Genomic DNA, 23324 nt, shown 5'->3' on the forward strand with positions numbered 1-23324 from the left:
AAGGTATACTGGGCAAAGGACAAAGACCAGAATGTCGTGTTTAAGAAGGGGAGGAGACAAACTGTGGGACAGAGTTCCAGGAACCACAAGACCATACATGTAGCTGCTCCCATTCAGTAACATCCCACTAAACCACACTTTATTTCAGAGTCTTACCTTTAAACTAGTTTAGGAAGAAGCAGCTTTGCAGGGGGCAGTCACCTAGATTACAGCTCATTAACGCAAGTTTTAAAAGGGAAAGGCTAGAGAGTGAGTGAAAGGCCTAAGGCAGGCAGGTCATTCTCCACCTATTTTCAACAACTCCTCACTTAGTTTACACTGCCCTGATATTACCCCTGTGGACACCTGTACCCGTAGTCTGGCCTGTAGCCTCCCTTTCTGTAGTAAGGGAAATAGCTATCATTTGTGCCAAGGCAAGGGCCAGCTCTTTTTTCTGTAAAGGGCCAGACAGTAAATATTTTTGGCTTTTGGGGCCATTCTGTCACAACTACTCAACCCCACCTTTGCAGTGAATTCCAAAAAAAATTTAATTTAAAAACAGGTAGCAGGCTGGATGTGGTGGGAGGGCAGGAGTTTGCTGTCCCTGTCCCTAGGCAAAGGTGGGGTTAGGAGGAGGCAAAAGCAGAATGTAAATTACTTTTCTTAATATATTATTGCCTCTACCAGTGTCCCTGTCTTTCAAGTTGTAGCCACTCATCCCCATTTGTAAGAGCTGAAAAGTCTTCTGACTCCCTAGGGGTTTCTTAGTGCTGTTTTTTTATTTTTCTGGATTTCAAGTTCCCTTTATAATTCTAAGGAGGAAGTAAGAAATTCATACTAACTTACTACCTTGGCAGGAATAGAAACCAAGTCAATAGTTGTTTTTGTGTTTTATTTATATATTTTTGGCAGCAAAATTGTTTATTAAAAAAAAAATCTAGACTATGAACACACTTCACTGCTTCAGTTGAAGAACCCCAGGCCAAATAAAAAGACCGATATTAAAAAGCAGCATAACTGATTACTGTTTTAAAGATACATAAAAAGAATCATACACTACAGTGTAGGAAGACAATCACCCCCATGTCAGAAATCACAACTTCTTCTAAATAAAGAATATGACCCATCTGCCATATTGAATTGATATTTATTTCAGGACATGCCATGTCAAAATAAAAACAAAAGAGTCAACCCTTGCCTTTAACAATAATATTGTATTATAAAAGCACTTTACAACTCCATCCCATCTTTGAGTATAAGTTACTGGTATGTGGGCTAATGATTATCTGAAAGCATTTCTCTATTCAGACCCATAATCCAAGTGCTCTCTGAATATTACAAGGTGACAGTAAGTGGGAACTGGAGAAGGAAGAGGAAAGAGAGGGGAATAAGGTTCCCAGTTAAGGGTTTTGTTGCAATGAGGGGATGAGGAAGTATGAAGATATTTTTGTTGTCTTTTCATCTTTATACTGTGTTAAGTAATGCTTACAACGTAAATTCAGCAGGCTTTTCCTGAGCTGTAACTCAGAAATTTTCGTCCTGCAAATAATGTATTTACAAATGTGTTTATTAACTTACACAGCAATCTCACAATAACTAGTAAAGATTAAAATGGTGCACTCCTAGTATATTTGTTTACAGTGTTTTAAGGGAAATATATATTGCCATGGTGATGAAGCTCTAAATAGATCAGACAAAACATCTAAAAACTGAAAGCAGTTTAAAAAAAAAGGCAAAGAAATAAATATCAACAAAGAAAAAAGATTAATTGTAGCTTAAATATAAAACTAAATCACTAGTTAATTAACCAAACTAGACAGATCTAATAAAAAGCAAAACCAGCCTGAAAGACCCAACATTAAAAAAAAAAATGCTAAAAAATAAGGCATAAATCTGCATAATATTAAGTTTTACTTCCATTCTCTCCTTTCCCTCTTCTATGTATGCTTTTCCAGATCTGCCACTAGGGGCTTATAAGAAACCTGTTTCCATTTTCAATTTGACCTCAAATGTCCTGAGCAAAGTATTTGCTATTCTGTTGAGGATTCTTTTGTTGTTAAGCTTTAGATATCATTGTTTCTACAATGATAGCTTTAGATATCATTGTTTATTGTAGTTTTGATAACGGTACCAAGTTTAAATTCTTCCGCTGGTTCTTCTTAAAAGAATTTATTTCTGTAGTGCCTTGCCTGCATAGCATTTTTTGAAACAAAGAAAAACCCAAGAGAAATCTATTGCTTACAAAAGTTTTCTTCTTTTTTTAAACAAACAGAATAACTCTATGTTGAGAATTTTAAAATCCTGGGAGAAATAGTTCACTGGGAGAATTCAGTATTAAAAACATGTTCTGAAGCACTGTTAACTCTTCTCTCCCAGGGACTAACATGTGAAAGGGTCATTTGTTTTGGTCTGAAATACATTTTATGTTCATTTAATTTGAAAGTACTCACTGTGTTCATTAGGACTCATTTTGAAGATGCATCAGAACCCTTTTCTTATTCAAGCACTGCCTACCATGATAGTTGAGTTTTGACCTCAAATAAAGTCTAAGTAATTTATATCAGCGCTCAAGAATAATTTTGGACATCTTGGCCCAAGGCCTAGAGCAAGTGATATCACTAAATTTGAAGGATAACTCCATTGGGTTTGGTCTAACTCCTGCTTTGTCATACCTCATTTGTTTTGAGGGAGAGATGGTAAGAATAGGGAATGCAATAAGGGAGAGGTGAGAAAAGCAGAGAGAGATCAAGTAGGTAGGCAAGTGCTGCTGTGAACAATTGCTCCTTAACCTAGCCACAGACTGTTGGAATTTCCATCATTTTGAAGTACGTTATCCTAACATTGCAAAGGAAACAAAAACTGAGAAAACGTATCTAATTTTTAAAGTTATCACTGGAATATGTTGGAATCATTTGGCTTTTTGTAAAATATAAATAATGAAGACACTGACTTTTTTGTGCTTGTGAAGCTAATAGATCATCTCCACGAGACAGGCAGCAATGATGAATTGCAATACGTTATTACTGAAGGGAAAAGGTTCAAGCCAATATTCACACTGCAGTCAATGAAAGAGTAAGGGGGCCAAAGCAGTGAGCTTCTGAAGAAAAGTTGAAGATGCCATGGAAGATTAGCAGGAACAGCCTCCTTCACTGACTGGTTGCTCCTGAGGCTTTTCCAGTTTTATGTCAATCACTGAAACAAAAGTTAAGGAGCTATAAATGGGAAAGTACAATTCCAATTCTGCTGAACACTGACATCTCTTGCAAGCTCCTTCCATTCTTAACTGGCTTCAGAACTGATACAGCCATTATTTTCTAGTATAGCTAGCTCACTATAACGAGATGCTCAAAGGGAATAAACTTGTTTATATCTACTATATGCAACAAGGGTCAGAATAAAGTTAAGCCCTATTCATGAGAATTTGTTTTAAGGAAATTATAGGAGCAAGAAACCATGTAAAGATTATGTTCCATATGAGATTATCTGAAACTCTGAAAATAGCTTACAAAAGAGTTCAGGGAGAGAATTTAATAAATAATGGGACTTCAACTCCATAGAACACATTATGCTATTAGAAGTAATAAAGGCTTAGGGGCACCTGGATGGCTCAGTCAGTTAAGCATCCGACTCTTTTTTTTTTTTTTTTTCAACGTTTATTTATTTTTGGGACAGAGAGAGACAGAGCATGAACGGGGGAGGGGCAGAGAGAGAGGGAGACACAGAATCGGAAACAGGCTCCAGGCTCTGAGCCATCAGCCCAGAGCCTGACGCGGGGCTCGAACTCACGGACCGCGAGATCGTGACTTGGCTGAAGTCGGACGCTTAACCGACTGCGCCACCCAGGCGCCCCAAGCATCCGACTCTTGATTTTAGCTCAGGTCATGATCTCACGGTTCATTAGATTAGATCAAGTCCCATGCCAGGCTCCATTGCTGATAGTAGAGCCTGCTTGGGATTCTCTCTTTCTCTCTCTCCCTCTCTCTCTCTCTCTCTCTCCCTTCCCCACTTGTGCACACTCTTTCTCAAAATAAATAAACTTAAAAAAAAAAAACCTTAAAAAAATAAAGGCTTAGAAAACATAAAACATCTAGCAGTGGGAAAAGCTGAACACAAAGTGCTATGAATTCTATGGCTTAATTAAAATGCATATGGAAAAACGCTAAATATAAAACAATTAAAATATTAAGATTCAAAATCCTTTGAAATAGCTATTATTACATGTACTTCATTATGTCCTGTTTCTGAAAGCAGAGGCCACAATAACACTCAAGACTGAATTATTTCTTGCCTGTGCCAAGCAGAAAGCTCAAGAAAAAGCAAGGGAGGAAAATATGATCTATACTGTAGGGAAAAAGCCCAGAGCCAATGGGACTCAAAATTAAGAGGCAGAGGGCGGTGATTCTAAGTTTCCTGCTCATTAAAAAGCAAGTAAACAAACACAAACCCTCTCACTGATTAATTGCAGTGAGAAGCGGGCTACAAAGGATGCCCTTGAACCACCAGATCTCATGTGCTACAGAAAACCTTGGAGCTTCAGGGTCCCTAGGTGGCTCAGTCACTTAGGCATCTTGACTTCGACTCAGGTCATGATCTCACAGTTCGTGGGTTTGAGCCCTGCATCAGGCTCTAGGCTGACAGTTCACAGCCTGAAGCCTCCTTCAGATTCTGTGTCTCCCTCTCTGCCCCTCCTTTGCTCGCTTGCTCTCTCTCTCAAAAAATAATAAAATGTTAAAAAATGTTAAAAAGAAAAAAAAAAGAAAATCTTGGAGCTTCTACATTCCTAAGTCATCAATTCCTGGCTGTAAAAGGTGATGGCATATTCCTTAGCCAACCAAGTGGAGCTCTAAAGACTAATGTTAACAATAAAATTTTCTGATGAAACAAAAAGGATACTGTCTTCTCTGCTTCTGTCCTGTGTGCTTTCCATTCCAGGCAAAGCTGCTGCAACACGTCGGAAGAGCTGTGGAAGAAAGAAATGTGATAATTGGAAGGGAAAATTTAGCAAATGGTATCAAGTGAAAGTGGATGACCACTGGATGGTGAATTAAAAGATATGGCTTCTGGGTTATTTCTCATTTAGACCTTAGCATAATGAAAACATATAAAAATGTCTATTTATTCTATAAATGAGTACTATGTGCAGTATGCCACATACAAAGAGGTACAAAAATATGATCCTTACTTTCCAACTGGTGATATCAGACATGAACAAAGAGCTAAGAAGCAAGCAGCAAAAATGCCATTTGAGTCATAAAAACAAACTTCTATAACAACTCCAAGAAAGGATAGATTGCTCATTTAGGAAAACTGGATAGTGGTATTCCTGTCTTTTATAAAGGGTTAGCTTCTAAAGCCAGTGAATATATAGTAAAAGTCTAGTCAAAATTACCCTGGATAATTCCTTAGGAAAGCACTATGTTAGAGACTAACATACCACCTCTCATATCCAACACAGATGGCTTTTCTTCCATCACTAGAAAAAGCACCAGTGGAAGTAGTTGGCTTGTGTCTGAGGTATGATGTTATGAAAAATCTCTTCAAAAGAATCACACTCAAGCCAATGAGGTGGTCACTTTGAGAGACATGTGGGAACAACAGATTCATACCTCCTATCATATGCCCAATACTAGGCATCAACTCATTGGGTAGAATGGCAGGTGAAACTGCCTGATTATTTCATTCTTTTTGGGTTTTTTTTTTGGTACGCAGTGTAAAATTCCTAGAAGTTAAATACGCATGTGATATAACTCCCTTGTACAAAATACCTGCTTGTTTGAGTCATTGTCTCAGGTTCTTTGAGGACATAGAAATGAACAAAATGTAGTTTTTTAATTCAAGGAGCTCACAGTCTAGTGAAAGAGATAGATGCAAACAATTCTTTATGTCACAATGTGATAAGTGCTGTAAACCAATGAAGTACAGGGAAACTTGGGTGGCTCAGTCAGTGCGTCTTTTATTTTTTTAATGTTTATTTATTTTGCGGAGAGAGCATGTGTGTACAGAGAGGGGAACAAAGGATCCAAAGGGAGCTCTGTGCTGACAGCAGGTAGCATAGAGAGCCCGATGTGGGGCTCGAACTCAAGAACCCCGAGATCATGACCTGGGCTGAAGTCTGATGCTTAACTGACTAAACTACCCAGGCGCTCCAAGCGTCTGACTCTTGATTTCAGCTAGGGTCATGATCTCACGGTTCACAAGCCCACATTGGGATCCACACTGACAGTGTGAAGCCCGCTTGAGATTCTTGCTCTCTTCCTCATTTTCTGCCCCTCCCCCATTTGTGGGCGCGCATGCGCATGCTCTCTCTCTCTCAAAAAAAAAAAAAAAAAAAAAGGGGGGGAGGGGGCCCCTGGGTGGCTCAGTCGGTTGAGCGTCTGACTTCAGCTCAGGTTACAATCTCATTCGAGCCCCGCGTCAGGCTCTAGGCTGATGGCTCAGAGCCTGGAGCCTGCTTCAGATTCTGTGTCTCCCTCTCTCTCTGCCCCTCCCCCATTCATGCTCTGTCTCTGTCTCAAAAATAAACAAACATTAAAAAAAAATTAAAAAAAAAAAAAACCAAGGAAGTACAAAATGGTATGAGAACACAGATATAAGAAAAGAAGGCTCTGGGGCGCCTGGGTTGCTCAGTCGGTTGAGCATTCGACTTCCGCTTGGGTCATGATCTCACAGTTTGTGGGTTTTGGCCCCGCATCGGTCTCTGTGATAGCTCAGAGCCTGGAGCCTGCTTCAGGTTCTGTGTCTCCCTCTCTCTCTGCTCCTCCTCCGTTAGTGCTCTGTATCTGTCTCTCAAAAATGAATAAAAATATTAAAAAACATTAAAAAAAAATAAAAAAAGAAGGCCCGTCTCAGGATACTGGGAAAAATCTTTAGGTGGTAACATTTCGGTTGGGATTTAAAGGCAGTTAAAAGTTTTTATTGGCCAGAGTGCCTAGGTGGCTCAGTTGGTTGAGTGTCTGACTCTTGATTTTGGTTCAGGTCATGATCCCAGGGCTGTGGCATTTGGCTCTGCATGGGGCTCCATGCTAAGCATGCAGCCTGCTTAAGATCCTCTCTCCCTCTGCCCCTCTCCCTTGCTCTCCCTTTAAAAAAAAAAAAAAAAAAAATCACTTGGTTGTATTTCACTATGCCAAGTACTCAGAGTTTAAGTGTTCCACAAATGTTGCTGAATTAAAGTGAGAAGGAACAGAAACAATAGAAGGCCAGCAAAGGGATGAAAGACTGGAACTCTAATCTGTTTAGGGAAAGGAATACAGAAAAGGACAAAATTTTCATCTGTAGGCAACAGTCTGGTGGGATAGGATTAGGGAAGACTTGAGAAAAAGTATAATTGTTTTGGTTCTTTAAGGTTTAGTGGCATTTTAGAGATGTACTAAAGTAAGGGCTAGCCTCAATATTCCCCCTTGTGCCTGAATCTACTGAAATCAGAAATGTGGGGACTATACATTATGGCTACACAGCTAAGTGTGAAAATCACTGAGGCCAAGACTGAATATCACCATTATAGAATGAATTTCCAGGATGCACAGTTTGATCTAGCACCACATTTGTCTGCTGCTAGACAATCGAATCCCTGAACCATGTTCAGAGAAAAGCAAAAGGTATATTCAAGAGTATTTAGGTAGTCCAGACTGGCTACAGCACAGAATATATAAAAGGATTAGAAAGAAGCTGTATATATTAAAGACCAGACTAAGAACGTTCTGGTAAGCATATTAACTTTGTCCTGCAGGTAAAAGTAGGCACTAAAAACTGCAGTTTGCATAAGGAATTTTATCGGGGGTTCTATTTATTTTACTATGGCTACAAAGATCTACAAAGCACATATTGAAAGTGAAAGGGAGGAATGGCAAAACCCTAAAAGCTAAAAGGTGAAGTGCAAAGTTTATATTGTGGGCAGGCCACTTAGGGGACAGGTCTTTTTTCTGTTCCTCAGTTTTCTCATCCATAAAATGGGCTTAAAATAATAGTATACTTAACTGACTAGATTATTGTGGAAATTAAGGGAAATCATTAGGTAAATTGCTGAGAACCAATATGTTATACAGAAAATCTATAATAAACAGTAGCTCTATTTCTACTAGAGACTAGCCTAGCCCTGTGGGCTAGGGAAACAAAATTTTTCCACATTATGAAATCTGGCAGTGAATTCTAGGACTACAGCAAAACACTAACAGGTGTAAAATTCTGCTTTAAGAAGCTATTTAAAACTGGTGGGAAAGGTGTGGGAGTTGGGAAAGACCTTCCGAAAATATCAGGGCAGAAATGAAATGTTCTTACTTAGGAATATCTAGAAATCTTTCCTAAGATCTCATAGTTCGCTTCTGACATGAAATATTTATTAAACTGTTTATGTGTTCAAAATGTACAACATTTTCAGCTTTTAAGAATGTCAAAGTTTATTACAGGCTAGCTTAAAAATGGATTTTTTGCGGGGGATGCCTGGGTGGCTCAGTCAGTTAAGGGTCCAACTTCAGCTCAGGTCATGATCTTGGAGTTTGCAAATTCGAGTCCTGCATCAAGCTCTCGACTGTCAGTGTGGAGCCTGCTTTGGATCCTCTGTACTCCTTCTCTCTGCCCCTCCCCAACTTGTGTACATGTTCTCTCTCAAAAATAAACAAACATTTAAAAAAATCATTTAAAAAATGGATTTTTTGTGTGTGTGGAGGAGACATTGGGAAGGTTTATTTACTTTCTGTGAAAATGGAATAAAATGGTTTTTAAGTTTTGATGCTTAAAAAAAAAGTACATATCTAATGAGGTCTTTCAGAGAGGGTATTATTATATTCTTACCTGTCTACCTATTCTCATAATATAACACAGTTTTTAATGTGTTTCTGGAAAGAGTATAAAATTTGAGCCAAGAAACTATACTAACTTCCCCGTTATTATAGCTTTGTGACCTCGAGGATATTAATTTCTCTAATCCTTAGATTCTTTCTAATAAAAACAGGGCTACAGTTGTGACGTTCAACTTATTATTATTATACCTTTGAAAATAATTAGAAAAAAGTTATGTTAGGAATTTCCTTGAAAGGTTATGTGTGAAATCATTCCCTCTAGACCAGTGATTCTTGATACCTACCATGCATCAGAATTACCTGGGAAACTAAAAACAAAACCAGATGTTTGGGTCCTACCGCCAAAAATAGATTTAACTAATTTGGGGTTGGACTGGGCCCTTACCATTCATTAAAAGATCTCTGGATGATTCTAATGTGCAGCAATGGTTAAAGACCAATGCTGTAATACTAATTTGTAAGGAGTGTGAAGTAATCATCAAATAAAGCAAGAAAGAAGCTAATACTGAGTGGCTACTTTGTAGAATCTTCATGTTTTCTCATTTTAATATCTTCCTATGAGGAACATATTAGTGTCCTCATTTTATAGAAATCTAAGGCTGAAGAGAGAATTTACAATAACCAAATAAAATAGCAGAGCCAAGACTCCGAAATTCATATTTTTTTCTACTACCTTATGTTGCCTAGTATAAATAGAAGTCTCTTCTATATGGAAAAGCATTGTGGAAAGGCCTGTGTGAAGAAACAGCTAACAATCCTGAGTAAGAGGAGTTTGCTTTGTGAAATACTATTATTACACACAAATCACAGACATAAAAACTTAATCCATTTTCAAGGACTTAAAGTTTTTAGGGGTGCCCAGATGGCTCAGTTAGTTAAGCATCTGACTTAGGCTCAGGTCATGATCTCGCAGTCTGTGAGTTTGAGCCCCATATCAGGCTCTGTGCTGACAGCTCAGAGCCTGGAGCCTGCTTCAGATTCTGTGTCTCCCTCTCTCTCTGCCCCTCCTCTGCTCACTCTTGCTCAAAAATAAATAAACAGTAAAAAAAATTTTTTTTAATTTATCTATAGTTTTAACCAGTGTATTTGAAAATTTTAGTGTTCCCTCAAAATATTTCAATTAGATTAAAAGAATTGATGCCATTAACCTAAACTCAACTCAGGACATCCTTAAAATGAGCCAAGAAAAAGCTTTTTACAAAAGCAAAGTTCTATCCTTACAGAAACATATGTAAGACAGGAATGAAAAAAACCTTAGAGGATTAAGTTGTCTTAAATAATCATTAAAGGAAAATCAATTTTTTAAATGTCAATGATATGCTAACAGAGCTCTTGCTTTATTAGGAATCACAGATGACTAAGCATGGGGCCTTCCTTGATCATCCTATCTGTATGTGATCTTATTCATTTCTTCAACAAATACACCTCCTTGTGCCAGAACTGATTTTACATCTCAATAATTACTGTGGATCTTACTGTCTCTGTAGCATTGGCTAGGCATTTATCATGTACTACTTACCCTTTACTATATAGTTTTCATGAGAATGTGACTCTTCTCAACTGTATCATAAGTTTTTTAGAAATCAAGAATCATATTTTACGTAAGTTCTCCAAGGAACCTACGATGGTCTTACATACTGTAGGTAATTGATACTTGTGGCTTAAGGTACATGATAAAAGTAGAAGATAAAAGTTCTGATCAAGAACTAAGGCAGACATAGAATAGACTGGTACAGAAAATACACTATCCCTACCAATGCTTAAAGTAAGGTAAATATAATTTACACACACACGTGTATGTGCGCAACCCCCCTGTACACATGCAAGCTTTCATTGATCTGTTAGCACTGATGCACATCAGCTATCACTAATTTTTCACGAAGTCCTTACTTTCTTTCATATAAGATGTTTTTCTTCTGACAAGCATTGATGAGTTTAGAAGTTAAAGATCAAGAAGTATTTCTGTTCTTTTCCCATTTCCCAGTACTGTAAAATTATAGAATATAATAAGAAAGGTGACACCCACACACTTAATACTCCACTAAAAGAATGTACTAATTCTCAGATGAAAAGTCAGGTGAAGCCTTAAATAATTACTTTCTCATTACCATTTCCTTTAGCAATTTAAACACCATACCACTTTCATAAAAGAAAGCAATATTACTGCATTTTAAAAAACAGAAAAAAGAGGGATAAAATTTTTTTCATAGACTATCTTTTTATGAAATATTGAATGCAATGAAAAATATTACTTAAATATCTTATATAATACAAATGATTATGTGAGGTATTATTAGTTATTATAGTTCTAGCCCTGATAGTATTTTTATTAAAAAAAAAAAACAACAACTATGACAATATTCTTTAAGACATAAATAGGATCTTAGAGTTGAATGCTTAAACCAGATTAAAGAGCAAAGGGCTGGGGCACATGGGTGACTCAAGTCAGTTAAGTGGCCGACTTTGGCCCAGAGCATGATCTCACAGTTCCTAAGTTTGAACCCCACATTGGGCTCTGTGCTGGCAGCTCAGAGCCTCGAGCCTGCTTCGGATTCTGTGTATCCCTCTCTCTGCCCTTCCGCCACTCACGTGCTCTGTCAAAAATAAACATTAAAAAAAAAAAAAAAGAGCAAGTCTTATGCACAGAAGAGCAGTACTGTGCAGGAATAAATTTGCTTTATTTTAAGCCAGAATTCACAGGCATTAAGGCCCAATCACTTGAATCATGGTCAGACACTAATGATGCATTAATAAAATCTCTCCCAGAATTACTTATAAATTTTTTACATTTATGAGAGAGACAGAGCACAAGTGGGGGAGGGGTAGAAAGTGGGGTAGAGGGAGAAAGGCAGAGAAAGAGAGAAACAGAATCTGAAGCAGGCTCCAGGCTCTGAGCTGTCAGCATAGAGCCTGACACAGGGCTCGAACTCACAAACCAGGAGATCATGAGCTGAGCTGAAGTTGGACACTTAACCAACTGAACCACCCAGGTGCCCAAATTATTTAAAAAGTAAATGGAGCAACAGAGAAAGCCCATTTTCAGCTTTTATTATGTATATTATAATCCAGTATATAAGGGAGTAGGGAGAAGGAATCCAATTAGCAGATGAGCAGAAAGCTAGAAAACATCTCTGTGCATGGAAAATACAACCAGATGGTACCTTTAATACTGATAAACATATCCTCTATATGGTAAGACTATTACGTACCTTCCTGTGAAAACACATGATGATTTTGTCAAAATCAGTACAATGCACAATCATCAAAAGTAATTGTGCTTTTGAAAACATATACGGCTGAACAAACACACACAATGCTTACTTAACAGGCATGTAAGACTGTGATCCCCAGTGTTTTCCAAGATAGTGACTGAACTGTGAAATTTACCTGGTGAATTTCTGACCACCAGGACCAATTCTGAGTTGTGACTGACCTACAACAAAAACTCAGGAGTCTGAGATTATTTCTTCATAATAATTTCTGCCAATATGTGTTACTTATTGAATATATAATTTAAGTAATAAATCTATTTATTTTGTTATTAGATAACATACAGAATTCAGGAATAAACTAGCTTTCCATGTTAAAAAAACAAAACAAAACTAAGCATGTACATGCTAAATAGTTGTTACATTGATCAGATATATTAAGTTTTACCCCCATAAATTTAATATTAACTCCAGTTTTGGTAATAGCAGTCTAGCTTGTATAGGACTAACACTCTTGCAGGTAGCAATTATTAACTCTGGAGAAACTATAAAAAAAAAAACAACTATTTAAAGGTTCTTAAGAGCAACAAAAAGCAGATACGAATTAGGGGGAATTCAACCCTGGGAAGAAGGGAACTCACATTCACTGGGTAGGATCCATGTTTATACAGGTTTCCCCAAGAGCTATTCCTACTGGGCCTGTACAAAATGGGGTGGTGAGAGCTCATGCAGAAAACTAGAATTTTAAAGGTTTGAGGTGCCAGTGGACTGCTAGTGTGGCTGGACTGAGAAAGGAAATAACAAAAAGGAACAAGCCAAGAGGAGGAACCCTAAAGTCTACATATAAATTTCCTGCAGATCTCAGTTGACTCTTTAATGGTACATATGTAGGAGAGACTACAAGGAGTCCATCTGAAAACAACAGCTAGAAGGCAGGAAGAAATGAGCAGACTTTAGTTACTGCCTGCTTCAGGGATAAAGTTTAGAGTCTGAATCCCACAAAAACAGAAAAAGCTTGATAAATACTACAGGCTTTCTACAGATCCATCAAAGCAAAACATAACATTAAGATCCCACAAGTTCAAGGTGATCAGTCAGCAATATAAAACACTGCCATAATAAAACTCAGCATTTTGCAGAGAAAAGTAACAGAAAGCAGAGTCTCTATGTATTATACACAATGCTGAGCATATGACCAAAACTTACTAGACACATAAAGAAACAGGACAATTTAACCTAAAGGCAAGAGAAAAACTGCCAGTAGAAACAGACTCAGAGATGACTCATATGTTGGATTAGACAATAATTTCAAAGCAACTACTATAGGTATGTTCAAGGACTTGAAGGTAACAATGCCACAATTATCAAACATTGGGGTATTCCAAAAGAGATATGGAAACGTAAAGAAATAAAGGACAAATCTATGACTGAGTATGGTATCTGAAGCGATAAATTCACTGGATGGACTCAATAACAGTTTGGATACGGAAGAAAAGGATTGGTGAACTTGAAGACACATCAAGAATATTATCCAATCTGAAAGAGTAAAAACAGGATAAAAACAATGAGCAAAAGCCTCAGTGACCAGTGGGATAATATGTCTCTCAAGCCATTTAACAGATGTGCCATTGGAATTCCAGAAGAGGAAAGAAGAAAATGGAGGAAAAATACTTAAAAATGACACATTACCTATAGAATTATTCTTAAAATGGCCTTTTAGTCTAAGTGAAAGCTGAGCAAATTCATCACCAGGAGACCTTAATAAAAAACAGTAAGGTTGGGGTGCCTGAGTTGGTTAAACATCTGACTTCGGCTCAGGTCATGATCTCATGGTTCATGGGTTTGAGTCCCATGTCGGGCTCTGTGCTGACAGCTCAGAGCTTGGAGCCTCCTTTGAATTCTGTATCTCCTTCTCTCTCTCTGCCCCTCCCCTGCTTGTGCTCTGTCTCTCAAAAATAAATGTTAAAAAAAAAGAAAACCCACAAAAACCATAAGGTTAAGTTTCCTTGATTTTGGCTCAGGTATGAACTCATGGATTATGACATCAATCCCCATGTTGGGCTCTGAAATGGCAGTGCAGAGCCTGCATGGGATTCTCTCTCCCTCTCTCTCTGCCCCTCCACTCACACTCTCTCTCTCAAAATAAATAAATAAACATTAAAAGAAAAACAGTAAAGACAGTTATATATGCTAAAGGGAAGTGATACCAGGTGAAATTTCTATCTGTAAGAAGGAATGAGGAGCACTAGAAATGGTAAATATATGGGTAAACAGAAAAAGCTGTCCTTTTCTTCTATTACTGTTTATTTATTTAAAAAATTTTTAGGGGCACCTGGGTGGCTCAGTCAGTTGAGCGTCCGACTTCAGCTCAGGTCATGATCTCACAGCCTGTGAGTTCGAGCCCCGCATCGGGCTCTGTGCTGACAGCTCAGAGCCTGGAGCTTGCTTCAGATTCTGTCTCCCTCACTCTCTGTCCCTCCCCCTCTCATGCTCTGTCTCTATCTCAAAAATAAATAAACATTAAAAAAATTAAAAAATTTTTAGCGTTTTTATTTATTTTTGAGAGACAGAGAGACACAGAGCTCAAGAGGGGGAGGGGCAGAGAGAGAGAGGGAGACACAGAATCCCAAGCAGGCTCCATGCTCTGAGTGGTTACCACAGAGCCTGATGCATGGCTGGAACCTACAAACTGTGAGATCATGACCTGAGCTGAAGTCAGACACTTAACCAACAGAGCCACCTAGATGCCCCTCTTAATTATCGTTTAAAGCAAAAATTAAGACATTTATCATGGGGGCCATGATGTATGTAAATATAAAATGTGTGGCAAGAATAACACAAAGGATAGGTGCATAGGTGCAAAGGATGAAATGGTATATACACTCTAGTATAATCCCTAATGCAACCACTAAAAAAAAGTTATGAAAGGTTTAGCTAAAAATAAAGAGGAATTAAATTACAATATAAAAATATTTGATTAAACTAAAAATGACAGAGGGGCAAGCAGATAACAAAGAGCAAATGACAGACATAAACCCAACTATTTATTAAATCTAAATAAACCAAATACTCCAATTAAGAAGTAGAGATTTTTCAGACTGGATTTTTTAAAAACGTGAGATGCAGCTATATGCCATTTAAAAGCAATCCACTTTACAAGGAAAAAGATATACCAAGCAAACAATAGCAATAAGAGAGCTAGTGTGGCTATATTAAGATCAGATAAAAAAATTGGAGACAAGGGAGTATTATTAGAGATAAAGGAACATTTGTGAAGACTTAAAAAGTTAAAGCATTAGGAAGACAATAATAATCCTAAATATGTATGCACTGAATAACAGAACTTCAAAATACATGAAATAAAAGCTGACAGAACTAAATGGCAAAACAGGCAAATACAAATGTTGTACATTTAATACCTCGCCCTTCAGTAACTGATAGAACTACAGACAAAAATTAGTAAACTCTTCAAGATTTGAACAATGCTATCAACCATCTTGATATAACTGAGATCTAAAAACATTATACCTGACAACTGTACAGAAACATTATTTTCTGTATACATGGAACCTTCACCAAGACAGGCCATATGGTAGGCCATAATACAAATATCAATAAATTATGAATGACTGAAATGTTACATAGTATATTCTCTGACCACAACAGAATTAAATCAGAAGCTGGAATAGTATAAGTATCTAGAAATGCTTCAAATTTTTGCAAATTAAATAACATTTCTGTATCTTCATTGATGTAGTCATTACATCCACATATACACTTATCAAAATTCATCTAATTGTAAACTTAAGATATGTGTATTTCACTGTATACAAGTGTTTAGCTCAATAAAAAAATTAATGGGAAAAAAGTTCAATATATGTTTACCTGAATTCAAAGAAACTCAAGATGTAGGAGTATCTACATCTAAGTTGCAGTCAAAATACTGAATGAAGGACAATTTCTCATGTAACCTAGATTCTCTACACTTGTTCAGTCTATGAAAATTCTTAAGACAGAGTCAAGCTCATTAAATAGATCTTTTTCTTATGGCATAACATGGCAGCTCTAAGCATCTGTTAAAAAAATACAGCATATTATTCTCTTATTCAATGAACATTTATTGAGTTCATTATGGTGGGAGGCAGAATTGACAAGAAAACTTCTATATTAAAAGTAAGGAGTGCTACTTCAATTATTAGGAAAGGTATTTAATCTAAATTTGATTATGTTTGAACTGACTTTTTAAATTACAAATAGCAGGTAGAGAAGAAATAGTATTTTACAGAGGGACAGTAACATACAATGGCAATATGGGAACACAGTAAACCCAGGAGACTTTGAGCAGTGTAGTATGGGTATATAGTGGCCAAAGATCAAGATAGCAATGTATACGGGGGCCAAGATTTTGAATAGCAGGGCATAGCATACTAAGGACTTTGCTTAAAATTCAGGATAAAATTCATAAGTAACCTGTTCAAATGTGTATTTTTAAAAAAAATTTTTTTTTATGTTTATTTCTGAGACAGAGAGAGACAGAGCATGAGTGGGGGAGGGGCAGACAGAGAGGGAGATACAGAATCAGAAGCAGGCTCCAAGCTCTAAGCTGTCAGCACAGAGCCTGACACGGGGCTCGAACTCACAAACCGTGAGATCATGACCGGAGCCAAAGTTGGTCACTCAACCGACTGAGCCACCCAGGCGCCCCTCAAATGTGTATTTAAAAACGAAGACCGTGATAGCAGGATGGAGAGTAATCTCAAGTGGGGCAAGACTGAAGGCAGATGTCAGTTAATAAGCTATGGCAGCAGGCAAGGCAATAGACAACAGGGCCTTAATACAGGAGAATCAACAAGAGTAGGTATCTAAATGACTGCTTATAAGACTTGAATACAAATGAGTCAAAAGAAATGAGTTTCACAGGTTTGTTCTCCTACTGCATGGAGGCACATTTTGGCACCGGGATATGTATTTAATTCCTTATTTTGGCTGTACACAAGACAGGGCCTTTTAAGTGTGGGAAATCTGTCTTTTGTATCTAGCAAGGGTTAGAGAATCAATATTTGTCCTATCAAAATGAGTAATTTGACATACTTGCTGAACCATCTCCATGGCTTAATAGATCTTCTTACAAAGTATAGTTTGCATGAGAAACTTCTTGAAATTCGTGTTAAAAATGTAGATTTTTAGGGCACTATCCTAGACTTACTGAATCAATATGCAGAAGTTGTGCCCCAGGAACCTGTTATTTTATATAGGTTTCCAGGAAACTACTATCCACATTAAAGTTTAAAACCATTAAGCCATTCTTTAATGGTAGGAGATCTTCCTAGGGACAATGTGTCATTCTAAAAACCTCTGTACTTTCTTACCTTTGTTTGGATATCAGGTATTCTACTCTCTACCAAAGATAATAGGATGGAGGAAAAACACATTCCTAATCTCAATAGTATGCTATATGAGTTTCAAAAACATCTGTCTTAGGGAAAACTTGTCACTAAGGTTTTGTCCCCTACTGCCAACGTTTCCAAAGGCATGATAAACATTAGATCTGCAAAATAGGCACTGAACTCCAGCCACACAAAGTTTACTGCCCAAAGTCAGGAGTAAGTAGATTTGACTTAGGCTTTATTTTTAAAAAATCTGAATATTTCAGGGCTGCCTGGGTGGCTCAGTTGGTTAAGCATCTCACTCACTCTTGAATTTGGCTCAGGTCATGATCTCATGGTTTGTGAGTTTGAACCCCACATAGTGCTCTGTGCTGACAGTGCGGAGCCTCCTTGGGATTCTCTCTTTCCTTCTCCCTCTGGCCCTCCCCTGCCTTCACTCTCTCTCTCTCTCAAAATAAATAAAATTAAAAAAAAATTTTTTTTAAATATTTCCATATGGCCAATATATTAAGTGATATCAAAGGATATGTTTTTTGACTTTTAAACTTCGGGGTAGTTTGTGAGTGCAACCACAAGAAAAAAAAAACATTTCTTCCATTCCTAGTCATTTAAATAATTAACACTTTAAATGATACCCTATTTGTTTAGTTTTAAGGTCCTTTATAAAAACGAATTCAAGGAAAAGACAACCCATTATAATGAGATGTATTTTTTAGCTAAAATTTAAAATCAACCAGTAATTTTCCCACATGACAGAAATATACTCCATATGATTAATCACTGACAAAGGGGAAGATCTGAACCTATTATTTAAATGTGCTTATTAACGTAAGATTTAAATTCATTTTTTGGTTTCATTGTCTTAATTGGTGGGGGAGAGGGAGAGTGGTTCCAGGATTTTTGTCTTAACTAAATTATGCAAGATTACAAAGCAAAGGTCTATAAATATTGAAATAAAATTCTATTACTATGGTAGTCCCTATAAAATGCAAAGTAATGGTTTTCATGAGTTAAGAAAGAAGCTACAAAAAAAAAAACAAAACCGAAGGCAGCTAGCTCTCTTCCAAATTTGAAAACATTAATTTTAATCATATTTGTATTTAAAAGACAATAAAATCAAGTCCCAGTAGAATTAGGCACTTCAGCAAGATCACATATTCAGATGTATCTAAATAAGGAGAAATAGGGGCACCTGCGTGGCTCCGTCAGTTGAGCATCTGACTCCTGATTTTGGCTCAGGTCATGACCTTGCAGTTTGTGGAATCGATCCCCAGGTCAGGCTCCTTACTGACAGTATGGAGCCTGCTTGGGATTCTCTCTCTCCCTCTCTTTCTCTCTGCCCCTTCCCTGTTCATGCTTGCACATTCTTTCTCTCTTTCTCAAAATAAGTAAATAAACATTAAAATAAAACAAATAAATAAGGAGAAATAATAAAGTAGCAAATAGGTTTTGCATTCAGAGTAAGATTGTTTTGTAAAAGAATTCTCCCTTCGTTATCACTGGCTAGCTATATCTAGTGTTTGTATGGGTCAGGCTTTTAGAAAAAATTATGTGCCAAATGCTGAAAAAGTTCTAAAATCAAATTGAGGTAATGGTTGCACAATTCTATAAATTCCCTAAAAAAAACCCTAGATGTTCAACATCGTTCATCATCAAGGAAATACAAATCAAAACCACAATGAGATACCACCTCACACCTATTAAAATTAACTATTCTACAACCCAGCAACTGCACAACTAGGTATTTATTCAAAGGATACAACAATGCTAATTTGAAGGGGCACATGCACCTCAATGTTTATAGCAGCACTATCAACAATAGCCAAATTATACAAAGAGCCCAAATGTCCATCAATTGATAAATGGATAAAGAAGATGTGGTGTATGCGCACACGCGCGCACACACACACACACACACACACACACACACACACACACAGGAATATTACTCGGCGATCAAAAAGAATGAAATCTTGCCATTTGCAACAACATGGATGGAACCAGAATGTATTATGCTAAGTAAAATAAGTCAGTCAGAGAAAGATAAATATATGATTTCACTCATATGTGGAATTTAAGAAATAAAACAGATGAACACAGGGGAAGGGAAAGGAAAATAAGATAAAGAGAGGGAGGCAAACCATAAGAGACTCTTAAATACAGAGAACAAACAGGGTTGCTGGAAGGTTGCTGGGTGGAGGGATGGGCTAAATGAGTGATGGGCATTAAGAAGGGCACTTGTTGAGATGAGCACTGGGTAAGTAACTGATGAATCACTAAACACTACTCCTGAAATCATTATTATACTATATGTTAACTAACTTGGATTTAAATAAAATTTTAAAAATTAGAAGAAAAAAAAGCAAGAAAACCCTGAATTATTCATTTAAAACAAGTGATTTGTGGTATGGAAATTATGCTTCAATAAAACTATTAAGAAATAATGTGCTTATAAAATAGCAAATGAATGACATACCTCATTTTCTCAACATCCTGAGAGTTATCTAAACTTAGAAGCAATTAAATATCATCAAGATGCTAGCTGTCACTAGTGACCAATGTATGCTGAGGACTTTAGACCTCCAAACCTATGAGACTTCTCAGTGTTAGGACTAGAGGGCCACAGCAATCCCTTCAGACATTAACCCAGCCTGAAAGATGTCCCAAAGGCCATACTTTGACATATAAGCAACTAGCTCATATCCTTATCAAAATGTCTGTAATAGAAAAAGCTAGATGAGGCTACCCACTGCTTTGTCCTAGAACAGTGACAGATGATAATAATTGTGCTAATTACTTCTATTACTCAAAAAATTTTTTTGAAGTTTTATTTATTTTTGAGAGAGAAAGAGCATGAGTGGGGGAGGGGCAGAGACAGAGAGGGAGACAGAATCTCAAGCAGGCTCCAGGTTCTGCGCTGTCAGCACAGAGCCCGATGCAGGGCTCAAACCCACAGACTGCGAGATCATGACCCGAGTCGAAGTTGGATGCTTAACTGACTGAGCCAACCAGGCACCCAAATATTACTCAAAATGTTAAATTATCTGTGGTTCCAATGGGTTCATTTACTTATCATTTTCTTTCTTTCTTTTTTTTTAAACATTTTTTAATGTTTATTTGTGAGAGAGAGAGAAACAGAGACAAAGCATGAGCGGGGGAGGGGGACAGAGAGAAAGGGAGACACAGAATCTGAAGCAGGCTCCAGGCTCTGAGCTGTCAGCACAGAGCCCAACATGGTGATGGAATCCATGAACCACGAGATCATGACCTGAGCTGAAGTCAGACACTTAACCAACTGAACCACCCAGGTGCCCCTACATATCATTTTCTAAATTCCATAGACATTGGCAGGCTCTGGGAGTACATAATTTTGATGGGAGAAATATTTCCAGTATAACGTGGTAACTTCTATGACAGTGGTTTCACAAAGGTCAGGGGCCTGAGAAAACACAGAAAACTCATTTACTGCTAAACAGGATAGCGTGTAGATACAGTATGGTAAAGAATGTCAGGAAAAAAAATGTCTTTGAAGAGCTGACATCTAAAATGAAACTTAAAAGGATGAATACGTTATCAGTCAAGAAAGAAACTGAACATTCTAATCAAAGAGAACACCATGAACAAAGATTTAGAGCCATGGAAGAGTATGCTACAAGGAGGGAATTAGTAACAGTTCAAAATTACTTAAATATATCTCAAGACAAGGAGAGATGGGAAAGAAAGTGTCAAAACTGAAAATAATATATAAAATTTTTCTTAAAGCTCAACTTATTCAGTTTATAGGATTTTATTTTAACCTTCTACTGATCACCTAGAAATAAAAAAAATCATTTATTGGTTTGAAAATCCTATAAATCTGGGACCACTACTCTGTATGATATGCAGCCCTAGAAAATTAAGGAGTTCAGTTTTTGGCTACTCCATCTTTTAGAGAAGTTTGATAATGTGAGGTCTCTTCATATTTTCCAGCTTCCCCAAAACACTGCTGTTATAAACACTGTTAAAACAGCAGCAGTTATTAAGGATAAAGTAACCAGAATATACTTTCACAACCACAAGCAAAATACCATTTTCATGGCATTTTCTCATGGTACTTTCTTTTGTCATTAAACTCTAAAATTAAAAAAAAAAAACAAACTTTTTACCTTGAAACAATGCAATAGGAGGCAGGGTATGGTTAAGTTTACAACCTTGCGATCATAATGAAATAGTTGTCCTGTGCACAATCTGAAAAGTTTGGCAAGCCTTTTCTCTTTTTCCAAAAACTGTGTCACATTTATCTTTTTTCACTGTTTATCATGTTACTAGTTCATGAGGTCTGCTGTCCAACCAAAAGAAAATCTTACACTAGAGAATACTCCCACAATTATTTTATAACATCTCTTTTCAATTTGATAACCTCTATCCATACTCTAAGGACACTCACCTGTTTTACATTGTATCCTGCTTTTGCACTTGTTTCAATAAACATAACATTCAGCTCTTTGGCTTTCCTCTCTCCTTCCTCAATTGATACTTGCCTGTAAAACAAATTCAAAAGATAAATTCCTCTTTTTGCAAGATGGTATTGTAAAGAATATAAATAAGATTCTGAAAATAACTTTTCTTTTTGTTAAGTTTATTTATTTGAGAGAGACAGCACGAGTGGGGGATGGACAGAGAGAGAGCGAGACAGAGAATTACAAGCAGACTCCATGCCATCAGCATGGAGCCTGATGTAGGGCTCGAACCCATGAAACTGCAAGGTCATAACTTGAGCTGAAACCAACAGCTGGATGCTTAACCAACTGAGCCACCAAGATGCCTATGAAAATAACTTCCCTCGTATGTGTGCTGGTTACACAGATAAGAATAGTTTGAAAATTCATCAAGCTGCAGTACACTTAAAATTTGGGTACTTCTTTGTGTATGTTATACCTTACTAAAATTTTTTAAAAAGGCATTTTTTAATGATTTGCTTTTATTTGGCTGACCTCATCCTGTAATTTTTTTATTTTTAAAATCTTAATAGCCTGCTATTTTCTCTTAATATTAGATCATAAGCATTTAGTCTTATGATTAAAAACTTCATGTAAAATAATTTTTTATTACTGGACAATTTGTCAATTTGCTACTATAATTTATGTAACCACTCCCAAACTGTTAAAAATGCTAAAATTTTTTTTTTCAAATTTCATACTACTGTGAAAAATGTTGCTATAAATATCTTTGTGCATAATATTTTATGCACTGTGGATCTTTAGGATAGATTTTGTGGATTTCTCTAAGTGGAGTCAAAAGGCATGTATATTAAATTCTCTTGATACATTTTATAGGGCATTTGGTGACACATTATAATTAGCATCAATGTGTCTCAAATTGTAATATGTTCTTTAAGTACAAGATTATGTCACTTATCTTGGTGTTCCTAGTGCCTAGCTGGCATATAGATATGTAATAAATATTCAAATATTCTAATTAAATGGATCTAAAATATCAGCTGACAAACTCAGCTTCCTACAACACAGAAAACCAAAGCAATGCAAGAGAATTTCCACAAGCTCTCACATCTATCCACCAATCTATGTGTGTGTACCCTTATATTCTACTTCTAGTCCTGCTACTATGGAGGAAACTGTCCTTACTCCCCAAACTTCACCTTTGTACTAGATTCCACTCTCTTCCTGCCTACAAGATATTATTCTAGAAATTCTCCACTCTCTATAAAAGTTAGGAAAGAAGAAAATGAGTATTCTTAAGCAAAGAGAACAACAGCACAGAAATTCTCTTATATAGCAATCCACCTGTTAATAATGTTTTACTACATCTGCTTGTTTTATCCTCTCATTTCTATGTATTTATGTATGTGTGTGTGTGTATGTGTGTGTGTGTGTATAAATTAAAAAAAAAAAACACACACTGGAGAGTAAGTTGACAATTTGCAGACCTTTAGCCCTAAATATATCAACAAT

At 36.9% G+C, this 23324-nt stretch overlaps 1 protein-coding gene across 2 annotated transcripts in view; it reads right to left on the reverse strand.

Annotated features, from left to right (window-relative positions):
* Window positions 1-857: 857 nt before the first annotated feature.
* RAB6A (RAB6A, member RAS oncogene family) overlaps window positions 858-23324 on the reverse strand; it is an 84136-nt gene continuing 61669 nt past the window's right edge. For both annotated transcript variants that reach the window (XM_027039794.2, XM_027039793.2), the window contains exons 6-8: window positions 21800-21893; window positions 4873-4939; window positions 858-3171 (exon numbers count right to left, since the gene is read on the reverse strand). In XM_027039794.2, coding sequence (XP_026895595.1) covers window positions 3107-3171; window positions 4873-4939; window positions 21800-21893 — 226 coding nt within the window. In that variant the 3' untranslated portion in view covers window positions 858-3106. The remainder of the gene's footprint in view (window positions 3172-4872; window positions 4940-21799; window positions 21894-23324) is intronic.

This window comes from Acinonyx jubatus, chromosome D1 (assembly GCF_027475565.1).
Source record: "Acinonyx jubatus isolate Ajub_Pintada_27869175 chromosome D1, VMU_Ajub_asm_v1.0, whole genome shotgun sequence".
In the NCBI taxonomy this organism is placed as follows: Eukaryota; Metazoa; Chordata; class Mammalia; order Carnivora; family Felidae; genus Acinonyx; species Acinonyx jubatus.